The sequence below is a fragment of the Phaenicophaeus curvirostris genome, chromosome 5 (genome assembly GCF_032191515.1).
Source record: "Phaenicophaeus curvirostris isolate KB17595 chromosome 5, BPBGC_Pcur_1.0, whole genome shotgun sequence".
Taxonomy (NCBI): domain Eukaryota; kingdom Metazoa; phylum Chordata; class Aves; order Cuculiformes; family Cuculidae; genus Phaenicophaeus; species Phaenicophaeus curvirostris.
In genome coordinates this window covers 20,484,748-20,505,863 of record NC_091396.1, presented here as the reverse complement: position 1 = coordinate 20,505,863, position 21,116 = coordinate 20,484,748, and the positions used below count along the sequence as shown (strand labels likewise).

Here is a 21,116-nt window from a genome sequence, read left to right as displayed (position 1 = left end):
GAGATTGAAAGAGGAACAGAGGAATGACTTGCTTACGGAGGTGCTGTAGTGCAGAAGTCCCATGGGAGGGCAGGCATAAAGTTGGCAGCTTAAATTTCAGGTCTTTGTATAATCGTTTAGGCTGTGGCTGACGTTCTGGATACACTTCAGAATTACCTGCAAGTGTTATTGTCTCTGAGAAGATAAGAGAGCCAACAAATTCCTGTGTAAAACCTGAAGGCCATCTTCATCATTCCACAAGCTGCTAGGCTGCTTCTCACCTGATGTCTATGAAGTGAAAAGCCAGTGTAGGTCCTGGGGATCTGGTGAGCTGGTCCTGGGCTTTTGCAAACATCAAAGTGGCCATGAAAAAGCTTCTCAAAGAGTGATAATTTAAAAAGCAGGAGAGTTGAAGCATTTTCAGGTTAGGTTGCTGATGCTATCTATCTCCTGGTAGTTACCAGCAGAGATGGTTGAATTTTCCAAAGCAAGCTGCACAGTTAGGTGTTTCTCCATGCTTGCTTGTAATGAAATTGGATGAGGAAAGCAGTTCAGCTGAGTGTAAATAATAAACACGCCACATGAACACAGGTGAGAGGAAGGACAAGCAAGAGGTGTCTGTGCTGCGTCCGTAGCATGTTGCTGCATCATGGTGGGCATCAAGGAAGCAGAACCCAGTGGCGTGACTGGAGAGGTGTCTGGCTTAGGCTGAGCCTGGGGAAGGGACAAGGAAGGTGTATAAGTGGCCGTTTACTTGTTTTTATATTTTTTTTTCTCAATACCCAAGTCTGTGATGAGGAGTTTCTACTAATGGACAATAAATGAGATGAAGGAAACAACCCCTGAGCGGAGACTGTTTTTCTTGCCAACAAGTCGTTTTATGTTGTGGTGCCTTTTTAATACCACAAGCAGAAACAACAGCCCTGCCTACTGAAGATGTTGACACTGCGTGCAGTCACTGGTACAGCCTTGAGTCAGGAAAAAAAAAGGGTTACTGCTCCCCAAATCACTGAGCCCACATTCAGCAGCTGCCAGTTGGGGAGAATAGGGCTCTGGGAGCAAGGGGATACTTGCAAGCCCCATGCTACTCCAGGGCTGGGCGGAACTTGCCACGGTAAGGAGGATCTTGTTTTGGAAGAGTTTATGGATCATTTAATACCAGAAATATGCCAAAGTGGCTTTTTTATTTCACCTGTGCTCTTGGACTGAGAATTTAATTATTTTTTTATTTGAAGATCTGTTCGGTTTTCTTTTAAGCCTCATGCCAAAATTATTGACAGGGTTAAGACCTCCTGAAGCTTTCACCAGCAAATAACGTAGGGCTGGTGCTGAGCTCCTGCAGGAGCATATTGTCTGCAACTTCACATTTTCCCTTGCATCAGTTTTGGGGTATGGAGTTGCTGTCTAGGGTATGCTTTCATTCCAGGGAACTGCCACATGTATTTCAGTGGCCTTTGTGGACAGATTTCAGTTAGGGGCTTGCAAGATGTCGGCTTGGGTTGCAGTAGTTGGGTAGTTCATATCCTGAATAATATTTGGACTTCTGGTGCCATTATTTGTTTTAAGACCAAGGACTTGATATTCTGGTTGCTTTAAAAAAAAATAAATAAAAAGTGACCAAGTGTGTGCATGCTTTTTTGGAAACTGTAAGTTTGGCACCATCTTTTCATGTGAGATCTGTGTTTAATTCTGCATCACTCATTGGCAGAAGCACTGTGGTCTTAATGCCTGATGCAAGTGTGTTTCCTTTGGTTGCTGAATAAAAGAGCAGCATCAGCAAGGGTGGAGGTTTCATCTGGGTGATTTGGGAGTGAAACATGGTGATAAAGGATCTAGTAATAAGGCAGCGCAGTGCATGGTGAGAGGAGGGAAACAGCAGATACTCTAAGTGTGATGCTCAGTATGATACAGCCAGGTACTCAGAGTGGGCAGAGTATCTTCTGGAGATGGTCTGCAGCTAGAAAACAGGGGCAGCCACTTGAAGCCAGAACAGTGGTGCAGAGTTGGCTCCGTCTCTTCAGGCCACACGGCTGGAGCATCATCTCCTCTGCAATCTGCTGGATTTGGAGGGTGGACTATGAAGGGCCTCTGTCCCAAATCACCCCGATGCTTTTTATTGGGAGTCAGCCTGTTAGTCTACTGAAAACTCTTTCAAAACAAGAAGGGGAGAAACAGTTTGGGAAACCAAATAATTTCTGATAATGGTGAGCAATAGTACTAGCTTTTGTTTTCTGTCAATAGAAGGAAGTGGGAGAAGCACAGAATAGCTTTAGCACAGGACAGGCTGCAAAGGAGGTATAGTGCTCTCTCACCAGTAGTGAGTCCTAGGAGAGGATCCAGTGGGGGAATATCCATAAGGAGAGGAGGGGCTGCTTGGAGCAGGTGAGAAAAGTGCAGCTTTTGTTTTGCTGCAGCCTTGTATCTGTCTGAAGCAGGTGATGAAGGTCTGTGACCAGTGAGCTGAGATGGGAATCCATGTCCAGTCTTAGATGGGAAATGGGATCATAGAAGATGAACTCTTCAATTTGTACTCAGCCAGAACAAGATTTAAGCAACCGTGCTTTAAGTTAAAGGGTGGGCTCACAGAGACTCCTCTTTACCCAACTAACAGTGATGAGAAAGAGCAAACCAGCTCTGATCTCTGCTCTCTGGAAAAATCCTTCCTGCTGAAGGACTTCTTGTTTTGTTAAAAAATAAAATGCAAAAAACTTCTTTGTGATTGCTCTTCTATTTTGAAGTCTTACCTGAAGGCCTGCAGGAATGTTCTAACTCAAGCATGGAACTTATTATTCACATTGGCCCCACTCTTTACGGAAGAATGGGATTTCTTAGTATCATAGAATCCCTAGGTTGGAAAAGACCTTTGAGATCATCAAGTCCAGCCGTACCTGTCCACTACTAAATCATATCCCTAAGCAATTTATCTGCCTGTCTTTTAAATGCCTCCAGGGATGGTGACTCAACCACCTCTCTGGGCAGCCTCTGCCAGTGCCTGATAACCCTTTCCGTGAAGAAGTTTTTCCCAGTGTCCAATCTGAACCTCCCTTGGCACAGCTTGAGACCATTCCCTCTCGTCCTATCACCTGAGAGAAAAGACCAACACTCACCTCTCTACAACCTCCTTCCAGATAGTTGTAGACAATGATAAGGACTTCCCTCAGCCTCCTTTCTCTAAACAACCTCAGTTCCCTCAGCTGCTCCTTATAAGACTTGTTCTCCAAGTTTTTTGTGCTTTTCCTATCAAAACACTCTGCTGCCCTCAGATGCTTATTTTTTGACAACTTCCACTTTCCAAGCCTTTTTGCATGATGCCAAGTCCAGCTGCACTTTAGTGGGTTGCATTCACCTCTCCCAGGTTTTGGTCTTGGAAGAGGAAGATTCATATTTCCAAAGCTGCCAAGGAAATCATCATCCTACTTGCAGATGTCATTTGTAGCAATTAACTGAAATTTTGTGTTTATAAGTGAAGTGTTTAAAGGGAGTGTGTTTTAAGTGAACTGTCTAGCTGTTGCTTTATTTGGTGAATGTTAAAGCATTTTTAAGAGAAATGCATCTTTCAAGTTCAAATTATCTTTTTTTTTCCTGTAGCTGATCATACCTTCAGCTAATTAAGACTGCATCTTGAAACACAGGTGATAACTTGTGTTCTTTTCTTCCCTGATGAGAACAGCATCTGCTGCTGCTTTTGTGGGCAGCTTTGCATGGGTCTCCACCATACCAAATGCTTGTCTTTCTATCACTGCCACAGTCTCTCATCTGCTTAAACTTCTCACTTTGCTCTTTATCTGATCCAAAAAGGGGGGTGGTAATTTTTTTTTAGTTCCTGTGTACGTACTGTCACCTTCCCTATGTGAGCTCCAACTTTCACTGCAAAAACCCTTCTCAAGCATTTTCATTAATAGACTTGAGCTTGCTGTGGTCCCCTTTGACTTGCCTTTATCCCACTTCGTTGCTGACCATTATTCATGTCAGAAATGACATGGAAAACAGTAATTGTAGGTAATAGATCCTCTGCACTTCTGGGTATTGTTTTTTCTGGAGTTCCTTGTGTTGCTTTCTCAAGCATATTTTATTGAAGGTGCTGCCTGGAATGCCTCAAAAAAACTAGAAATGGAAAGATAACATCTGGTTTGATGTCTGCCTATGTTGCCTGGCTCACTTGGTTGTGCATCCTCAAGGGTACTGGGCTCTGTGGCGGCATCTGCGGGTTCAACTCCCAGCCAGGCTTGCTCCGGACTCTCCATGCACCACGTGTAGCAGGCCTCCAAACGTGGGGCCAGCTAAGGCCATTCATTGTGCCACCCTCCCACCTTTTAGTCTCTCTTTTATGTGGGATAAAATGAGTGATGAGCCAGATGATGTGCTTGGGCATAGCATTCGTCCCCCAAGAAACCAAGCTGAATTTGTACCTCCTGCTGATGTTGCAGTCATCACAGGAGGTTTCCAAACCAGGGGTGAGGAAGAGGCTGAGTTGGCAAACCTGAATTTCTGGTTCACACTGGTTTGAGGTGGACTAGGGGTGCCGGGGCCGTATGTCGTTACATGGCGGTACATGCCATGAAGTGTGGCAGTTCTCTGGCATCTCCCTGATGAAGAGTCGTGTTCTGAGGGCTCGGCCTGGCTGCTGTGGGTGGGGGGAAAGCACTGCCGTTGTGGTAAAGCCTGTGAGACAGCAGTGTGGTGACATGAACAATCCTTGCTGAGCCGTTGAGAAGCTGGTGTTTAGCTAATTAGGAAATTACCCCAAATGCTGAAGTGCTGAGGATGTGCCTGCAAGGATGAAGGTGCCATTGGGGGCTTTGGGGTTAACACAGGGCTGGTGCAGTCAGGGAAAAGACTCCTTTTATCCCCCAAGCACATGGGCAAAGTCACCAGTTGTTTACACCCACTGCACTAGGGACTGACATGGCTTTGCTCTGGGACAGGGGACTCCCACTGCAGTGGTGGGGAGATGCGCTCTATGGTTGCATGGGTTTGTGCTTTGCAGGTTTGGCTTGGACCACAATTTCAGGAGTACCGATTCTGCTGCTTTTGTTGGCTGGGAGCTGGTGCTGCTTGACACTGGTCACTGCCTGGTGTGGCATCTCACTAGGTGCCTGCTACCAGCACTAGGGCTTTGCCAGTGATGGGGAGATTTGCATCCTTTTCCACACGTAGCTATTGCCAGTGTCCAGCACCAACCCGCCTGGCTGTGTTTCAACCACTGCCCTTGAGCATCATTTCATTGCATTTCTATCTAAAGTACAGAAGCTGTTATCGCTTTAATATGTCTTATTCCAAAATATCAGTACCCTGGCTGGAAAGTTGTATATCTGTTTTTGAACCTTAGCAGTCTCAGTGGATCCAGTTTTAGTGTCAGGGTTAGTTTTACATGAACCACAGTAAAGTGGTAACAGCCAAATACATTGTGAATTGTAAGATGTATTTTGAAGCCTTGACCAAATGGCACAGATGTTGATGTCAACACTGTTACAGAATTTTTTTTTCTAAGCTGGTAAACTGCTTAAAGGGTGTTCTACATGACCATTGCTGTTTCATAAGCTGAAGCATTACATCTTCCTTAAGTCTCCGCCTCCAGCTTGATTTTATAAACATGTTTTCCATGGAAGTAAGAGGGGAGGACTTCTTGTGTGAACACTTTGCTCTAAGGGAATGCAACCATTGTTTATATAAAATGTTGCTTTTGCACAAAAAAACCCCACAAACAGAAAAACCTGCGACTGTTCAGTTGGGGTGGAGGAGTTATCAACAACCAAAGAGGAAGGGAAAGGTTATGTTGTAATTAAAAAAAGGAATGCTTTCGTACTCCTTAAAAATTTTGTGTATCCTAATACTGTTCTGCATATGGTTCAAGGCTGTAGAAGAGCTTTAGGAGACATTTTCTCAGTACTTTGCAGTGTCAAATCAAATACTGCTTATTTCCTTGAAGTTTTCTGTTACTGGACGTGCTTGCCTGGGGCTTTGGTAGAAGAAAAGAAGTTAACAACAGCTCACCCATTATCATCCAGAGATGCTGTTTGAAGATGCAAGTCCAGAGTCCTGGCAGCAAAATGGTCAGGGAGTGTCCTCTGCAGAGGCTGCCAAATACAAATCACTTACTGCGTGGGGTTCTGTATTTGGAGGCAGTGTGAGCTGTTTAAACATATTAAAGCAGTTGAAGGAATGAGGGTGGTACTCAAAGAACTTATTTTCCTAGGGGATGGGCACTAGCCTGGGTCAGGGTCAGACTAATGGCTCAAGCTGCCTCCCCTGCTGAAACTGCGGTATAGCCAGGGACTCTGGCAAGTGGTGCAAGACCTAAATGGTCGGCATAGGTCTCACTTTAACTCAACTTATATATCTATAACCTATAAGTCATTCACGTCAAAGATTATTTTGGGCAGGTTTTCTATGGACAAGCTGCTTTTCTTGTTGATAGTGGATTTTTAACTTCCTACTCATTTATTTCATTGGCTGTCCCAGTGACTTTATGTAATGCTGTCTTTGTTATTTCCTTATTTGTGTTTTAAGAAGGATTGTGCAGGAGACTCTATAGGCTGCTGGCAGCATGATAGCTTATTTTTTCATCCTTGTTCCTTTGGTCTTGGCTAGTGATCATCACTAGCTCCACAGTGCCCAGGGTGACATCTGAAGTATCAGCCACCCTGCTGTTTCAGGCATGTGCTGTTTCAGTGGCCACCAATCTGGAAAGCGCAAGAAGTTTTTAATAGCAAAAGGAGATGCAATAAGAGCTTTTAGCTCACCCAAAATTGCCACATGTAGATGGAGGCAAGAATGAACATGGGCGTGGTAAAAGAGAAGAGTAACATATCCCATGGTATCGCTACATGGACCAGAATGAATAAAATACAGTATTTTGAGAGGAATGCATGTTCAAGTGGAGAATGACCATCATGGTAGCTTCATTTACTTCATGGTTAGAGAAATGTAAAGTGCTCTTCCAGTCTTAAGCAAACAAAAGATGACAGTTCCCAAGCTCTGTGTTTGTATAGTTCCTTTCCAGGTCAGTGTATCACCTGAAGAAAGGGGATTTGTCTAGTGGCAAAGTATTATCAATGTTGTGACCACAGCTTGCCATCATGCTTGAAAAGCTAGATGCAAACTGGTAGAACAGAGGGAAATGTGTGTAATCTGCATTATAACGTGTAAGTCACGTTATAAGTTACTCAGTGATAACGTATATGTAAATGTAATCTGTGTTATATGTTACTTGGTCATAAAGGTGGCTTGTCGAACTAGTTGCATTGCTTTTCTGGGTGAGAATTAAAAACTTGTTTCAAAAAAAGACAGCTGTATGTTGGGCTCTGGTGTCTTTTGAACTGTGTTAGTTGTTTGGATACATCAGGTAGAAGCTGCAGGTGCTGTAATGTTGCTCAGATGGCATTGCTGGTGCCAGCTCTTCCAGGTTGGTGATGTTGTGTTACTGGTCTTTATCTGACCAAAGTCTCATATGCTGCTTCTCCCTTTCTCCCCTGCTTGTTGCTGGAGGAGTAGCCTGGAGCCCCCATTGCATTCCTTCTTGGCAGCAATGTGCGCTTAGATCAGCTAAAGTCAGGTGTAAAACCATGCCTTTGGCTTGGGCAAGGGACGTGTTCTGCCCGCTGAGTTACCAGCAGCATGTGTCTGCTGGTACAGAGATGTTATGGACTCTGAGATCTGCATGGGAAGTCTTTCCATCTTCTGTCACTCAAGAAGGTCAGAAAATGGGATAAAACACATCCCCTACCTGCAAACCTGTTGCTGGGTTGTGTCTGGGCTAATCATCCCTGGATAAACAGTCCAGACAAGATGATTTCATAGAATCACAGAATCACAGAATAACCAGGTTGGAAGAGACCCACCGGATCATCGAGTGCAACCATTCCTATCAAACACTAAACCATGCCCCTTAGCACCTCCTCCACCCGTGCCTTAAACACCTCCAGGGAAGGTGACTCAACCACCTCCCTGGGCAGCCTGTTCCAGTGCCCAATGGCCCTTTCTGTGAAAAATTTTTTCCTAATGTCCAGCCTAAACCACCCCTGGCGGAGCTTGAGGCCATTCCCTCTTGTCCTGTCCCCTGTCACTTGGGAGAAGAGGCCAGCACCCTCCTCTCTACAACCTCCTTTGAGGTAGTTGTAGAGAGCAATGAGGTCTCCCCTCAGCCTCCTCTTCTCCAGGCTAAACAACCCCAGCTCTCTCAGCCGCTCCTCATAAGGCCTGTTCTCCAGCCCCTTCACCAGCTTTGTTGCTCTTCTCTGGACTCGCTCCAGAGCCTCAACATCCTCCATGTGGTGAGGGGCCCAGAACTGAACACAGGATTCAAGGAGCGGTCTCACCAGTGCCGAGTACAGAGGGAGGATAACCTCCCTGGACCTGCTGGTCACGCCGTTTCTGATACAAGCCAAGATGCCATTGGCCTTCTTGGCCACCTGGGCACACTGCTGGCTCATGTTCAGTTGGCTGTCAACCAACACCCCCAGGTCCCTCTCCTCCAGGCAGCTTTCTAGACAGACTTCTCCTAGTCTGTAGCACTGCACAGGGTTGTTGTGCCCCAAGTGCAGGACCCGACATTTGGCCTTGTTAAACCTCATGCCATTGGACTCTGCCCAGTGGTCCAGCCTATTCAGATCCCTTTGCAGAGCCTCCCTACCCTCCAGCAGATCAACACTACCTCCCAGCTTAGTGTTGTCTGCAAACTTGCTGAGGTGCATTCAATGCCTTCATCCAGGTCATTGATGAAGACATTGAACAGGGCTGGACCCAGCACTGAGCCCTGGGGAACCCCACTTGTCACTGGCCTCCAGCTGGATTTCACACCATTTCCCACCACTCTCTGGGCCCGGCCATCCAACCAGTTTTCCACCCAGCATAGTGTGCGCCTGTCCAGTCCAGAGGCTGACAGTTTCCGAAGCAGAATGCTGTGAGAAACTGTGTCAAAGGCTTTACTGAAGTCCAGGAAGACCACATCCACAGCCTTTCCCTCATCCAGCAGCCGAGTCACTTTGTCATAGAAGGCGATCAGGTTTGTTTGGCAAGACCTGCCTTTTGTGAACCCATGTTGACTGGGCCTGATCACCTGGTTCTCTTGCATGTGTTTCATGATAGCACTCAAGATCACCTGTTCCATGACTTTCCCTGGCACTGAGGTCAGACTGACAGGCCTGTAGTTTTCTGGGTCCTCCCTGCGACCCTTCTTGTAGATGGGCACAACATCAGCCAGCCTCCAGTCCAGTGGGACTTCCCCAGTCTTCCAGGACTGTTGGAAGATGATGGAAAGGGGTTTGGCCAGCACATCCGCCAGCTCCTTCAATACCCTTGGATGAATCCCATCCAGCCCCATAGACTTGTGGGTCTCTAGTTGGGCAAGCAAGGCTCTGACCACCTCCTCTTGGATCATGGGAGCCTCATTTTGTTCCTCTAGCTCCTGGATTTGTACACAGAGGGAACAACTTTCTTTACAAGTAAAGACTGAGGCAAAGAAGGCATTAAGTACCTCAGCCTTTTCCTCATCCCCTGTCACTGTTGTTCCTTCTGCGTCCAATAGGGACTGTATGGTCTCCGTAGTCCTGCTTTTATTATTTATATATTTATAGAAAGATTTTTTGTTATCTTTCACAGACTTTGCCAATACAATTTCTAGTTGAGCCTTAGCCCTTCTGATTTTTTGTCTACACAATCTCACTTCCCTCCTGTAGTCCACCCAAGATGCCTGTCCCCTCTTCCAGAGCCCATAAATATTTCTCTTCTTCTTGATATCACTCAAGATCTCTCTGTTCAACCAAGCTGTTTTTTTCCCCTGCCGGCTTTTTTTCCGGAACATGGGGATGGCTTTTTTGTGCAGCTGGAGGCATGCAAGCTAGTTTTCCAGTACCTGGCACATGTGGTTGGATAGTTGTAAAATTCCTGCTCAGTGCCAAGCAAAATCCCTATAATGATTCCTTTCTGTTTGTGCAAGTCAGTGCTGGGCTGGGCTGATGCTTTGAGCTGGGAGGAGAGGAAACTCCTGAAAACATCCTGAAAAACCCAATTAATCAACAAAATCTGAGCATGGCCTACACCAAGGGTTTTCTTGCAGCACAAGTGAGCATAGTTGACTTTCCATCATTTGCTGTCCTGTTACAGCCTGTTCCTTTGCCACCAGTCTGAGACACCGCCTGATCCAATGGGACCTGCCTTTCCTCTGTGCGCAAAGACACGCTGCACTGGTAAAGGACAGTGCCTCTGTTGTACCAGAACTGGAAAACTTACCAACTTCTTATTTTGTTTGCAGTGAGCTGTGGAGAAGAGAGATCCCACGTACGGATTGCCTCCTGCCTTGCCTTTTCTCCCAGCTGCTCATGGTGAGCTCTCCTGTGCCGCAGGAGCGGAGGGTAGAGCCGCTGCACAGAGCTGGGGCACTGCAAATGAGGCCAAAGTGCGTTTGACCAGCGGCTGGGGGTTCTCCCCTCCCTATGGTGGAGACAACCAACTCGTGCCACGTAGATGCCCATAGGGGAGAGGACAACTCCAGGTGAACTGATGCATCTCGGCACCTGATACCAGGCTCAGGTAAGGGCTTGGAGCCAAGTTGCACTTCCATGCTCTATTCTTTGAACTCACAAACTGGCTCTGGAGCAGGTGAGAATTGACCTGAGAGCCATCATGTACTGTGGATACGCAAACTAATAAATTGTCAGGATCTTGTATGCAATGATGCTCGATGCTCTGGTTTGTTTTGACATGCTGGTGGCATCAAAATGAGTTTCAGTGGGGGTTCTCACATGGGTGTTCGCAATACCTTTGCTAAGGGAGATGAGTATGTTTTTATCCAGCACAGCATCCAGTGCTGTTTCAGATACAATGCAAGTTTACTGGGTCTTTTGAATTTTCTGTAACACATCTGCAACTCATATAAAGTGATCTATGGGCACTCATTTTCAAAGACCCTGAGACAGTTAAAATATAATAATTCTCCTTGCAGTTCATCTGGCTTAGTGCTCCTCATGCTTCTTTTTTTTTTCTTTAAAAAAAAAGAAATATCTTGCTTATCTGCTCTTGAGTTTGTGTCATAGTCAAGGAAATAAAATGCAAACAGGATCTGCTGTATCTTGATTCATCCTGCTTGATAGTAGTTTCATCCTTGCGGTCATAATTCACTTCAAAAGTAAAGGCGGTTTTGGTAGCAGGGCTGTGAGTAAGTGCTGAGTTTGGGCTAAGACTGGTAATATACAGTCCAGTGAAGTGTTCTTACGAAGCTGCTGCCTGACATGGGTGTTTCCAGTCTGGTTTTGTTAATGAGAGAGGACCTGTGGATGGGGATCAGCAGAAGCCCTCGATTCCTTGATGCAAGTGCATTGACTGTGTTGTCCATTTTGGGATTGTATTTTGTGTTTCTAGTAAAGAGTACTGCAGCAGCTGTGATGCCGGAGGTTGCTGGTCTTGTAGCAAGACCTTGCCAGAAGTTTGACTTCCGTGTGGGGAGCCAGATCTCACAAAGCAGAAGCTCTGCCTGCAGCCGGTGGTGTGTGGCTGTCACTTCCTCCTGCAGCCCGTCACCTCCTGGACATGCAACCCTGTGTGCTGGCATCTTTCTACAAAACCCTGCAGCTTCTCCTGGATGTCTTGGGAGTCTTTGAGGTTTCCGGGGGGCAGTGACCATGCCATTGAAGCAAGCCCAAAGCTGTGCTTGTTTGGGCTGTGCTTGGTAGGTATGTGCCATGGTGTAACCCTGCAGCTTTGCGGCTTTAAGCGCGTGAGAGAAGAGCCTCTGATGACAGCTCCCCTTGGCTCACAGCGGCTGACTGTGTCCCCAGCATTACAACAGGCAACCAGGACAGGGAGTTTGCTGTGAGCCAATAGCTTGCAGGATTCGAAACACATTGAGGTGTTTGTTTCATGCACTTAAGAAAAAACATGATAGAATTTGTTCAACTTTTCATGGCTTGCTTTCGCTGCTTTGTAAGCAGGTGCTTGCGCTGCTTTGCGTGGCTGGGTTTATTCCAGGGCATGCAAGCACATAAGTTGCTGTTAAAACTTTACAAGTGAGAGCAGTGCTTTACTGAGAAGTGGTGCAGACTGCTAGTGTGCCTTGTGCAAGGGTCTCCCCTCTTAGCAGATGTTGTATAAGCATTCCCAATTGCATCAGTGTATAAACATTTCCTTTAAGCCTATTCTCCTTAAAGCAAAAATTGTAGGCTTATACCATAGATGGCTAAAGGTATAAAAAGCTGTGTTAATGTGTGCTTTTAAAATAGAATGTGAAACAGGAACAGCAGCTTATTGAGTTTCAGCAGTGGTGGATGTTACTGTAGTAAGTAAGCACCTTTTTGACTTTATTCCACAGTCTAGTTTCAGTTTTAGCTACAGGCCAGCATGATGTTTAAGTGTGTCAAAAGTTGCTCCCCACTCCCTGCTTTTTTTCCCCACCTGACACCAGTCTCTGTAAGTAGACAGTTAGGGATAGTTAGGCACATTCAGGACTCCAACTTCAATTAAACTCATTTCTCCTTTTTCAATGACCTGCTTGCAATAGCATGCAGAAAAAAAAAAATATGTTTCCATCTGCTTGGGTGCAGCTGGACAGAAGAAATTTACAGTGCTGTGAGAGGTCATTGAAGCAAAAGTGCAAAGTTTTGCCCTGGAGATGGAGTATGCTGAGTGTAATTTCCAATGGCTTGAGTAGATACTTTACTACAGTATAACATATTTAAAAACTGAGTTCTGAAATATCACCAAATCTAACCGAAGGTTGAAAACATGGTGCTATGCTGTACTTCCTGTAATAAAGAGGAGGCTGTACTGATATTTTCATTTTCAAAAGCCCTTCTGCCAAGTGACGGTGGATCTACCATTCACCTTGCAGCAAAATGGGGATGTTGATCAGTACAGGCTGGTGCTAATTTGTCCTGATAGTATAAAACCTGTGTAAAACTGTTATAAAAGCATGTCAAACTTTTGTGCATTCCTTGGAAGGAGGCAGGAGGGGCTTGAAGAGACTGAAAATTCAGTGCCTCTGACTCAGATGAGTTGCTTGGTAGCATCACCACAGCTACTCTGTTCAAAAACTGGGAAACTGCTTTCTTGCCAAGGTCCCAACAGCAAAATCACTTTATGAAGATGTCTTGAAGGAGTCAGATCTGGAATCAAGGTTGCAGTGAATTTCTGGAAGGACATCTTAAGACATGCTGATGTGCAACCACCTGCAAGACTCTGCAGGACCTATCAGCTGAGCCTTTGATGTCTCAGCTCTAGTCCTTAGACCACATTCATTTGCATTTTTGATAGACTAAATTCTCACCAGGTCTCATGTGCTGGTGAAGTTTAATGGAAGTTTGTCTTTGTTTCCTGTAAACTGAGCAGTGGGCAGAGGAGGACCTGATGGTCAGCAGAAGGCTGCAGATGTGGCCTTGGCAAACGACATCTGTGGAAAGAGGTGGCAGTGCCTGTATCTTCTGCAGGTACCGGCACAGTGTGAGTGAACCAGGCAGGGTTATTGCTAATGGATTTATAAGTGGGAGATGTCATGTTGTGGTTGGGATCAGCAGGTGATGTGTATGTGTGTCCCCATGGGCTGCAGAAGGAGTGCTCAGTTCCCCTTCCGGGCAGTGGACAAGAGTTGCAACATGCAGGCTGGGTGACTGGTGGTCAGAGGTTCCCATGCTCTGAGCCAGGCTGGTCCTGGTGGGTACCGGCCTGCATGAGGTGGCAGCGGCTCAGCAGATCTTGCTGGAAAAATGTGGGACTTTTGAGGGAGGGTTATAACAGTAAATCTGATTTATGGATAACATTTTTTGTGCCACGTCTTGGATTTTTGACACAGGAACCTTCTTTCCACTGCCAATACTATATATTCCACCTTGGTAATTAATTTCAAGAAGGTTATCCTCATCCAAAATGTGGATATTTTATTTCAGGCTTGCTAATGGCCAGACAGTGCTCAAAGCACCTGGGCAGTAACATGCATTTTCATTAAGCATCTTTAGTCTTACTATTGCTGGGATTAATTTTTGCTTCCTTAAATTGTAAACTGGAAGCTGCAAGTTCTAGTGTGAGATGACAGATTGTAGAGTATTTCAACTTATTCTTTTTAAAAGGAATTAGTAACTTTGTTTTCTGGTTGGATTTAAAAGTGCATGGCTTGGGCCTTTATGTTGCTTCTGTCCTAGTAAATGTATCTAGTACTGTTCTCATGTTCACTTTTTCTTACCATTCCTGTTCATAGCTGCCTCACCTTGTGTGTTTGTCATGGGGGGAAGAAAAACCCTGTTTGCTGCAAAAATACAGTACTCACAGGAGAAAATTGGGTGGCAGGTTTGCGAAAGTCATTTGAGTAGTGTATTACAAAAAATTGAGGAAGGTATATGGAGAAGCATGGCAGGTACACGTTGCACCTATTTATAATAGACTATTTATGCAATGGCAGAATAATATGTTTTGTCAAACTCTCCAGAAAATTAATATCTCAGTAGTTTTCATATACACAAGGTGTCATTTCCCTCCAGGAAATGCTGTAAATTCATGGTGTCAAACTGCTCTGGAGTTTGAGTATGCGCAGAATTAAATAATAAAAATATACATATTCAATATCTATATTTAACATAGGCTGTTACAGAGCAAAGCTGCATTCTGTTCCCTCTCCAGAGTACAAAAGCATAGCATTGCTTTTATATTCCAAAAAGAAGCAGCAATGCCGTCAGATGCTGAGGCTGGTGCTGCCACTTGCCATCTCCACCCCTCCCACTACCATCAATCTTTTTCTCTGCCTTCAGGCTTTTTCCTAAATTTGGGGGTTTGTGCTCTTATAGTAGAAAAAGAAAATAAATGTGCGCATTCCAGGCATGGGAGACAAAACTGCCTTCATTGCACCATTTTCTGGCTCTAGAGAGGCTTTTGCAGAGGTGGATGCCAAAATATATGTGGTCTTGCTGCTGTTGTCTGCTATGTAAACCCTCCTGTGTTACAGAGTCACTCTTCCTCTGGTTATGCTATTACAGAGCATGGTCAGAGATGTTCAGAATAACTTCTACTACATAAATATCTTGAAAATTTGTCCATTCAATTTGATTTGATTCAAGTTTATTTTTTCTCCCCAGTCTGCAGAATATTTTATTTTTAGCAGCATGTAAAGGACCTCATTTGAATTCTTTGGCCCCATAACAACCAAAATCATCAAAAGTGGGGGAGTGAATTTGCCTTTGAGTTAAACTTCACAGAGGAAAGATGTGGGAAGGAAGAGATGCAGATATATTAAATGACACCATGAGGCAGTTACTCAGATCTTGCTACTTTGAAAAATGAAGCTGTGATTAACGTGTATATAGCAAAATCCATGGGAACATTTGAAATAGGAGCCACAGCTTATAAAACTTAGAGAACAAAGTACACAACGTATTTTTATCCTTGTTCTGTTTTGATTGGGGAGTCAGTAATAGGGAAGGATACACCCATTCCTGCCATGAGTTTGAAGAGTTTGGTTTTTCCAGGGCCTGTATAAAAGCAGAGCATAAAGCAGTGAAATGCCTATGCTGTCGGTTGATAATATGTCTTGGAAGAGCTGCACTGGTAGCCCTGATTATTGTGTTTAATATTTCTATCACACTGGTGGCAACTGTGTGTGATGGCTGCTTTTCCTCATCCTTCATTTCAAAAGATTCATTTCAAAAGGTGAATCTCCCAGCTTCTCCATCCACACCTGAAATACACAGTGGCAACAAAGAGGTTGCATTAAGGAGTTGATAAGAAGAGGTAAATAATCGCTTACAGACATCTAAAGGTGCAGAGAAATGGGCTGTGCCTTGGAAAGCGCTCATGCTTTTGCTCATCATATCTCTGTTATGGCTTGACAGGGAGGATGCTCCTTGGGGCTTGTACAAGGCAACACTCAAGTCATATTTGATGTGGGAAGCTACCTTGCTCATTTGTAGTGGCGACAGGGGAGGTGGTGGATGAGGCAGAGCAGTGGGCACAGACCACCCAGAGCTAGACTGGGTCTCACTTAGACCAAGACTGGTCCATCACAAGAGTAGATGAGGATCGTCTTGCTGCTGTGTTGTTTTTCTTTTGAGGGTGTTTATGGAAGATAATCATCTGGACAGCAGTTTACTTGTTGCTTGCACACTTTAGGCAAAAACTTGTTTCTTGTTTGATGTTAAACCTGCCTTCAGATGGCCCTACAGAGCGTCTCATGGCTTCATATCCATAGCTGAAGGTAAGATCATGTCAGTTTGATGTCATCCACATGGATGTGTGGATGCTGTGCAGCATCCAGCTGGTGTGCAACCTGTGCAATGCAAAGGCTCTCTAACTAGTTGCTAGGTCTCAATTTAAAACCACAGTGTCTTTTGTACAGGCGTGTGCGTGCCTAAGAACAAAGGCACGATGTCTTAGATTCCAGCAGACAAGACTTCCCCTTGCTCAAATTCAGTTGTGTCCCCATGTAGAGAGCGGGGAGCTGGGATTCCTGCTGTGTGCAGGTAAGATTCTTGCACACTTTGTACTGGGACTTTTGAGCCTCAGCCTAATTTTAGCTATGGGATACAACTGGAAGCTAAAGTTGTCAGCAAAGGTTTTTCCTATTAGCACTTTCCTAAAATATTTCCCATGTTGTGTGCACATTAACATTTCTCTTTCCCCTCTCCCTTTTTTATTTTTTTTGCCTTACAGCTTTTGACATGAAGAAAGATATAGAGTCTTTAATAGCCCAGGAAAAAGCAGAGATCGTTGCCAAGTATGAGAAGGTACCAACCTCGTGTTTCTCCCCAACATGCTGGCTAAGGCCGAAGCTGTTTAATTGATAGGGAATGCTTCAAATAAGAGCTTTTGCCTCCTTGCAGGCATTGCCCCAGTAACCCCTAAGCCATTAGGCTTGATGCCTGCTCTCCCTACTGGCTTCTGCCTGCATATCTCCTCTCACCACATCCCCAGAATTTTTGTGGGTCCTGTGTATGCTCAGCACAGATACCAAAAGGCTCCGTTAACACCACAATGACTTATGCTTGACAGCACTCATTTCTCTGATGTACAGCCCTTCCCAGCCTGTGGTAGAGGCACACCAGGGATGTTGGATAGGCTGAAATTGTGCATTTTTTTCATGCCTGTGATTTTGCCTCTGTAGAACAGGTTTTGTGCTCCTTCTAGAGTACAGGGAAGGAGAGATGTGGGCACTGGAGGGTGGACTGTGGGCACTGGGGCATTCCTCATGCCGAGGCTGACTCATGGGTGTCCTTTCTGCTTTCAGGGCAGGCAGGAAGGAGCTCAGATTGACCCATGGGAAGATGCCAATTTCACACTGTATAAAGTTACAGACCGCTTTGGATTCCTGCAGTAAGTCGTCCTGCCCTCTCCTATCTTCCCTGACCCATGTGTCTGTGCAGACCATCCATCTGCACTGAGCATGGCAGACCCAGCATCTTTCCTATAAGCTACTCTACAAATGTGTCTCCTCCCTCAACCACACATGCTCATACACTTTGATGCTTTGAATATGCTGCAAAGTAAGGCTTAAAAATGGTTCCCCACCACAAAGCCTGGTGTCAAAGGATGTAGGCTGGTGCTTCTGTGCCCCTGTGAAGGCCTGCAGTGTGTCACAGAGGGAGAGGCTCCTAATGCTAACGTCTAATGTTGCATTTGCACCTAATGAGTCAGGGAGGAAGAAGAGATGAGACAAGCTATCTGATTGTTCTTGGTTCCCTTAGGAAATCCCCATCTTAAGCGAGGTGCAGACGAATTAGATACACACCCTGTGCCTGGGAAGAATACTTAAAAGAAATATTTTTATTCCAAATCCAAACAAAAAGTTATAATGTTAGGTGTTTGTGTGCAGGAGCAGGGTTTGAAGCAATTGCTGTCCAGAAATCCTTGATCATGTGTGTATTGAAGAGAAACTTTATGCCCAGGATTTCCAGCGATGTCCAGTGCTTGATTACCCCCCAGCAGCTTCCATTGGGTGGTGGGGTTCTGGCTGGTGCTTCCTCTACCTGTTCCTCATTGGGGACAGCTATAGGAAAGGCAGGAAGACTCCAAACCAGATCTCCTCGAGTGTCTGAGGTGGTCCCTGAGCTGCAAACACCCTGTACTCCTCTGCACCCTTTCTTGTCCTTGGAGTAACTGGTGATGCCTTGCTTTTCCAGTGAGCAGGAGCTGCCGACCTGCACAGCCTTGGAGGAGAAGGTGAGAGTTGCCAGCTCTGTCATCATGGGTATCAGATCCTTATCACACCAACTGAGGAGGGGATGGTTTTTGAGGAAACAAATGTGCAAGCAAGAGCAAAGCAGGCATCCAGCGCCCACTGGTCACTGCTACTCATGCAGAGGTGGGAACTCTGCACAATGCCCGGCTGTTTATTTTGCTGGGTCAGACACCTCCCCTCTTCCACGATGCACTGAAATTGCACCTTTTAAAGCAATTTTGGACTTTTCCCTCTACTTTGACACAGTGTGCAGTGGCTGCAGCTTGAAAAAGGGATTGCACGTGCAGGGGAAAGCAGTGGAGTTTGTAGGTAATCATCATCTCCATCGTCATCTCCCCTGAGCTGGGAACGTGTCCTTTGTTAGGACCCTGCTTACTGGGACTACATAGCATCTCATTTCTGTTAATCTGATGGAATGATATGATTTGAGGCTGACTGAACCTGCAAAGGTTTTTGTTGTGATGGAATACTAGTTTTGAAAATGCTTTCTCTATGTTAAGCCTGGGTGTTCCACTGTTTTCACCAATGCTGCTTTAATTACCAGTTCCTGTAAGCACCTGGGGGTTATTTCCATCCTCAGGATGAGGTCTTTGCTTAGACATTTAAGTCTAAAAAGGAGGAAGTTTTGTGTTTTCAGGAGTACCTCCTGGGGCTCTTTTTCTTAAACTTGTCTTGTCTTTATCCCTATTGTACCAGCAAAAACAGCAGGAAATCGAACGTGTGGACAAGTGGCTAAAGATGCTGAGGAAGTGGGGCAAATACAGGAACAGTGACAAGGTAAGGAGGAAAAAAAGAGTGCGTGCAGAGGAATGGGAACAGTGCATCTTTCCAATGAGTCAGGCTTTCAAAAACTTGATAGAGAAACCGTAGACCACTGGAAAATATTGCCTAATTCTACCCATTAGTCTTTAGTATTTTAAATCTTCCCTTGAAGTTGCTGGGTTACCAGTTGAGGGAAAAATCCTGTTCTGACTCTCATAATTTGGACTAGAACTGCTAACACAGCAGTTCTGACTGTTTCCCTGTGCAAGTAGGAGCACAGCAGTGATATTTGTGTGTCCAGCTAGATCTCTGCTGTGAGAGCAGAGGATGTTCCATGCCACAGGTCGCTTCTCCACCACCTGGGACTGGCATGGGAAATGTCACTGATACGGCCCAGCTGATGTTCCTCTTAATTCTTTCTGGAGGGAGAGTTATTGTTCTAGGACACCACCTAGATTTTATATTTTGCTCCTAGCTGTACCTGTGAGATGCCCTTCAGGTGCTTAGGCATTAGATTGTATGCAGCCATCTGTGGAAATCAAGGATGGAGACGCTGACCTTGTGTCTTGGCTTTGGTGTTCAAAATTAACTCTGCACCAAATGCAACTGCAAAACTGAGGTGTTTTTAATAAATAATATTTGTAATATGTTCCTATTACATAACTTTTTAAACAACCTCCTTTGAACCTAATGACAGGACCATTGCTGTGTAAGCAGAGGAGCATCATGCCTGACCTGCTATGCTTACAGCACTCTGCACACAAGAGAGCTGAAGCCCATTGTCACCTTGTTGCCATACAGCCTCCTTATTTGCAGGAGAAGGGTGTTTGGCTGTATTTCTTCTAGCTCCTGCTAACAGACCTTGGGAGAAACTTGAGCTTGGGTTAAAAGGATGTTCAGAGGATATCTGCATAGCTGCAGGCGAAGATTGAGCAGAGCATCCCCTGACCTGGCCATCCAGAGTGATGTCAGGTTCACCCAGACAAAAAATAGCTATAGTCTTGTCCTCTTTAAAAAAAAAAAAAAAACCAAAACCCAAAATCTTATCTCCGTTACAGCAAGGAAGGTGTGGAGATGTGCTTGGGGTTTTATAAGTCTTCTGTTTTCTTCAGGGTGGTTCTAATTATTTCGTTCATTGGTGCTGCTCTACGGGCACAAATGGAGGCTCTCCTGTGGCTTTGTTTTTTCTAATTAGAAGTTAGCACTAATTGTTTTGTGGTCTTGTGGGTAAAACACTAAATTCCAGTATAGTGCGTGGAATTCCTTGAGATCCTGAAGGATGTTTGAGATGGATATAATGAATGTTTTTAGCTCACCTTGGCTTCCCTGGGTCAGCTGGTTGGGACAGACAGGATGCTCGTGGAGGTGTGTGTGGAGCAGTAATGACTCCCATCTGTCTTTTGGATTTACCTTGATAATTAGCAGCTGTGTTAAGCACACTGCAGACAATGTTGCTCGGGTCTGCTGGTTGGTGAGGGGCTAGACTGGCAAGCAGGTTTTGAGGGTCTTTGAGTCATAAGATCACAGAGCTCTTGTAATGGAATAAATGATGCTATTCATAGCAGCCTGTAAATGGGTGATGACTCTTGGGGACAGACATGGCATTGTCCCTGTGCTGGGGGACTGGAAATAGGCATCCCCGCTCCCAGCAAACGAGGGTGGCGCTTGGCCCCAAGCAGGAAAAGGAGCAGTGTGGTGACCCTGAGGAGTAGAAAGGAATTTTGGTTTCAGTTCCATCCAGCCAAACACCTCGCTGCCTTGCACCAGTGCAAGTGCAGGCAGGAAAGTCTGTGCATCAGAGCAGCCACGCAGTGTTAAGTACGAAGACGAAGACCCTGAGAGGCACAAAGAAAGTGCATTGTAAAAACAAAAAATTAGATTGTATTATTCAGCTGGATGTGCAACCCCATGCTCTTGTGCTGGGAGTGTGGAGGCTGCTTGGAGGTTCCTGCTGGAATCTCCAAAACCTGGCTGGATGCAGCTCAGGTTTCAAGGACCTTATGCTGGGATCACAGTCATCCTCTTCAGATGGTTAGGATTGTTTTTCTAGCTAAAGTGAAGGTGACAAGCCCTTATTCTGATTTTTCTGTAGTGGAGTGGGTTGGCTTGGTTCTCTCTCTTAGCACTCTGGCTGTCACATCTGCATTGCACATTTCCTTCAAGCTTCTTTTTGGCACTTTTCTGATGTGATGGAAACCTGAGCGTCACAAGACAGCAGCTCTGTGTT

General features: G+C 45.3%; 1 protein-coding gene across 3 annotated transcripts in view; it reads left to right on the top strand.

The window, feature by feature from the left end:
- LOC138721114 (USP6 N-terminal-like protein) overlaps positions 1 to 21,116 on the top strand; it is a 62,848-nt gene that overhangs the window by 18,905 nt on the left and 22,827 nt on the right. Inside the window, exons 2-6 of one of the 3 annotated variants that reach the window (XM_069857813.1) lie at positions 10,232 to 10,509; positions 16,603 to 16,676; positions 17,177 to 17,262; positions 18,069 to 18,108; positions 18,824 to 18,904. In XM_069857813.1, the coding sequence (XP_069713914.1) occupies positions 16,611 to 16,676; positions 17,177 to 17,262; positions 18,069 to 18,108; positions 18,824 to 18,904 (273 nt within the window). In that variant the 5' untranslated portion in view covers positions 10,232 to 10,509; positions 16,603 to 16,610. The other 2 variants (XM_069857811.1, XM_069857814.1) reach the window with 2 other exon arrangements.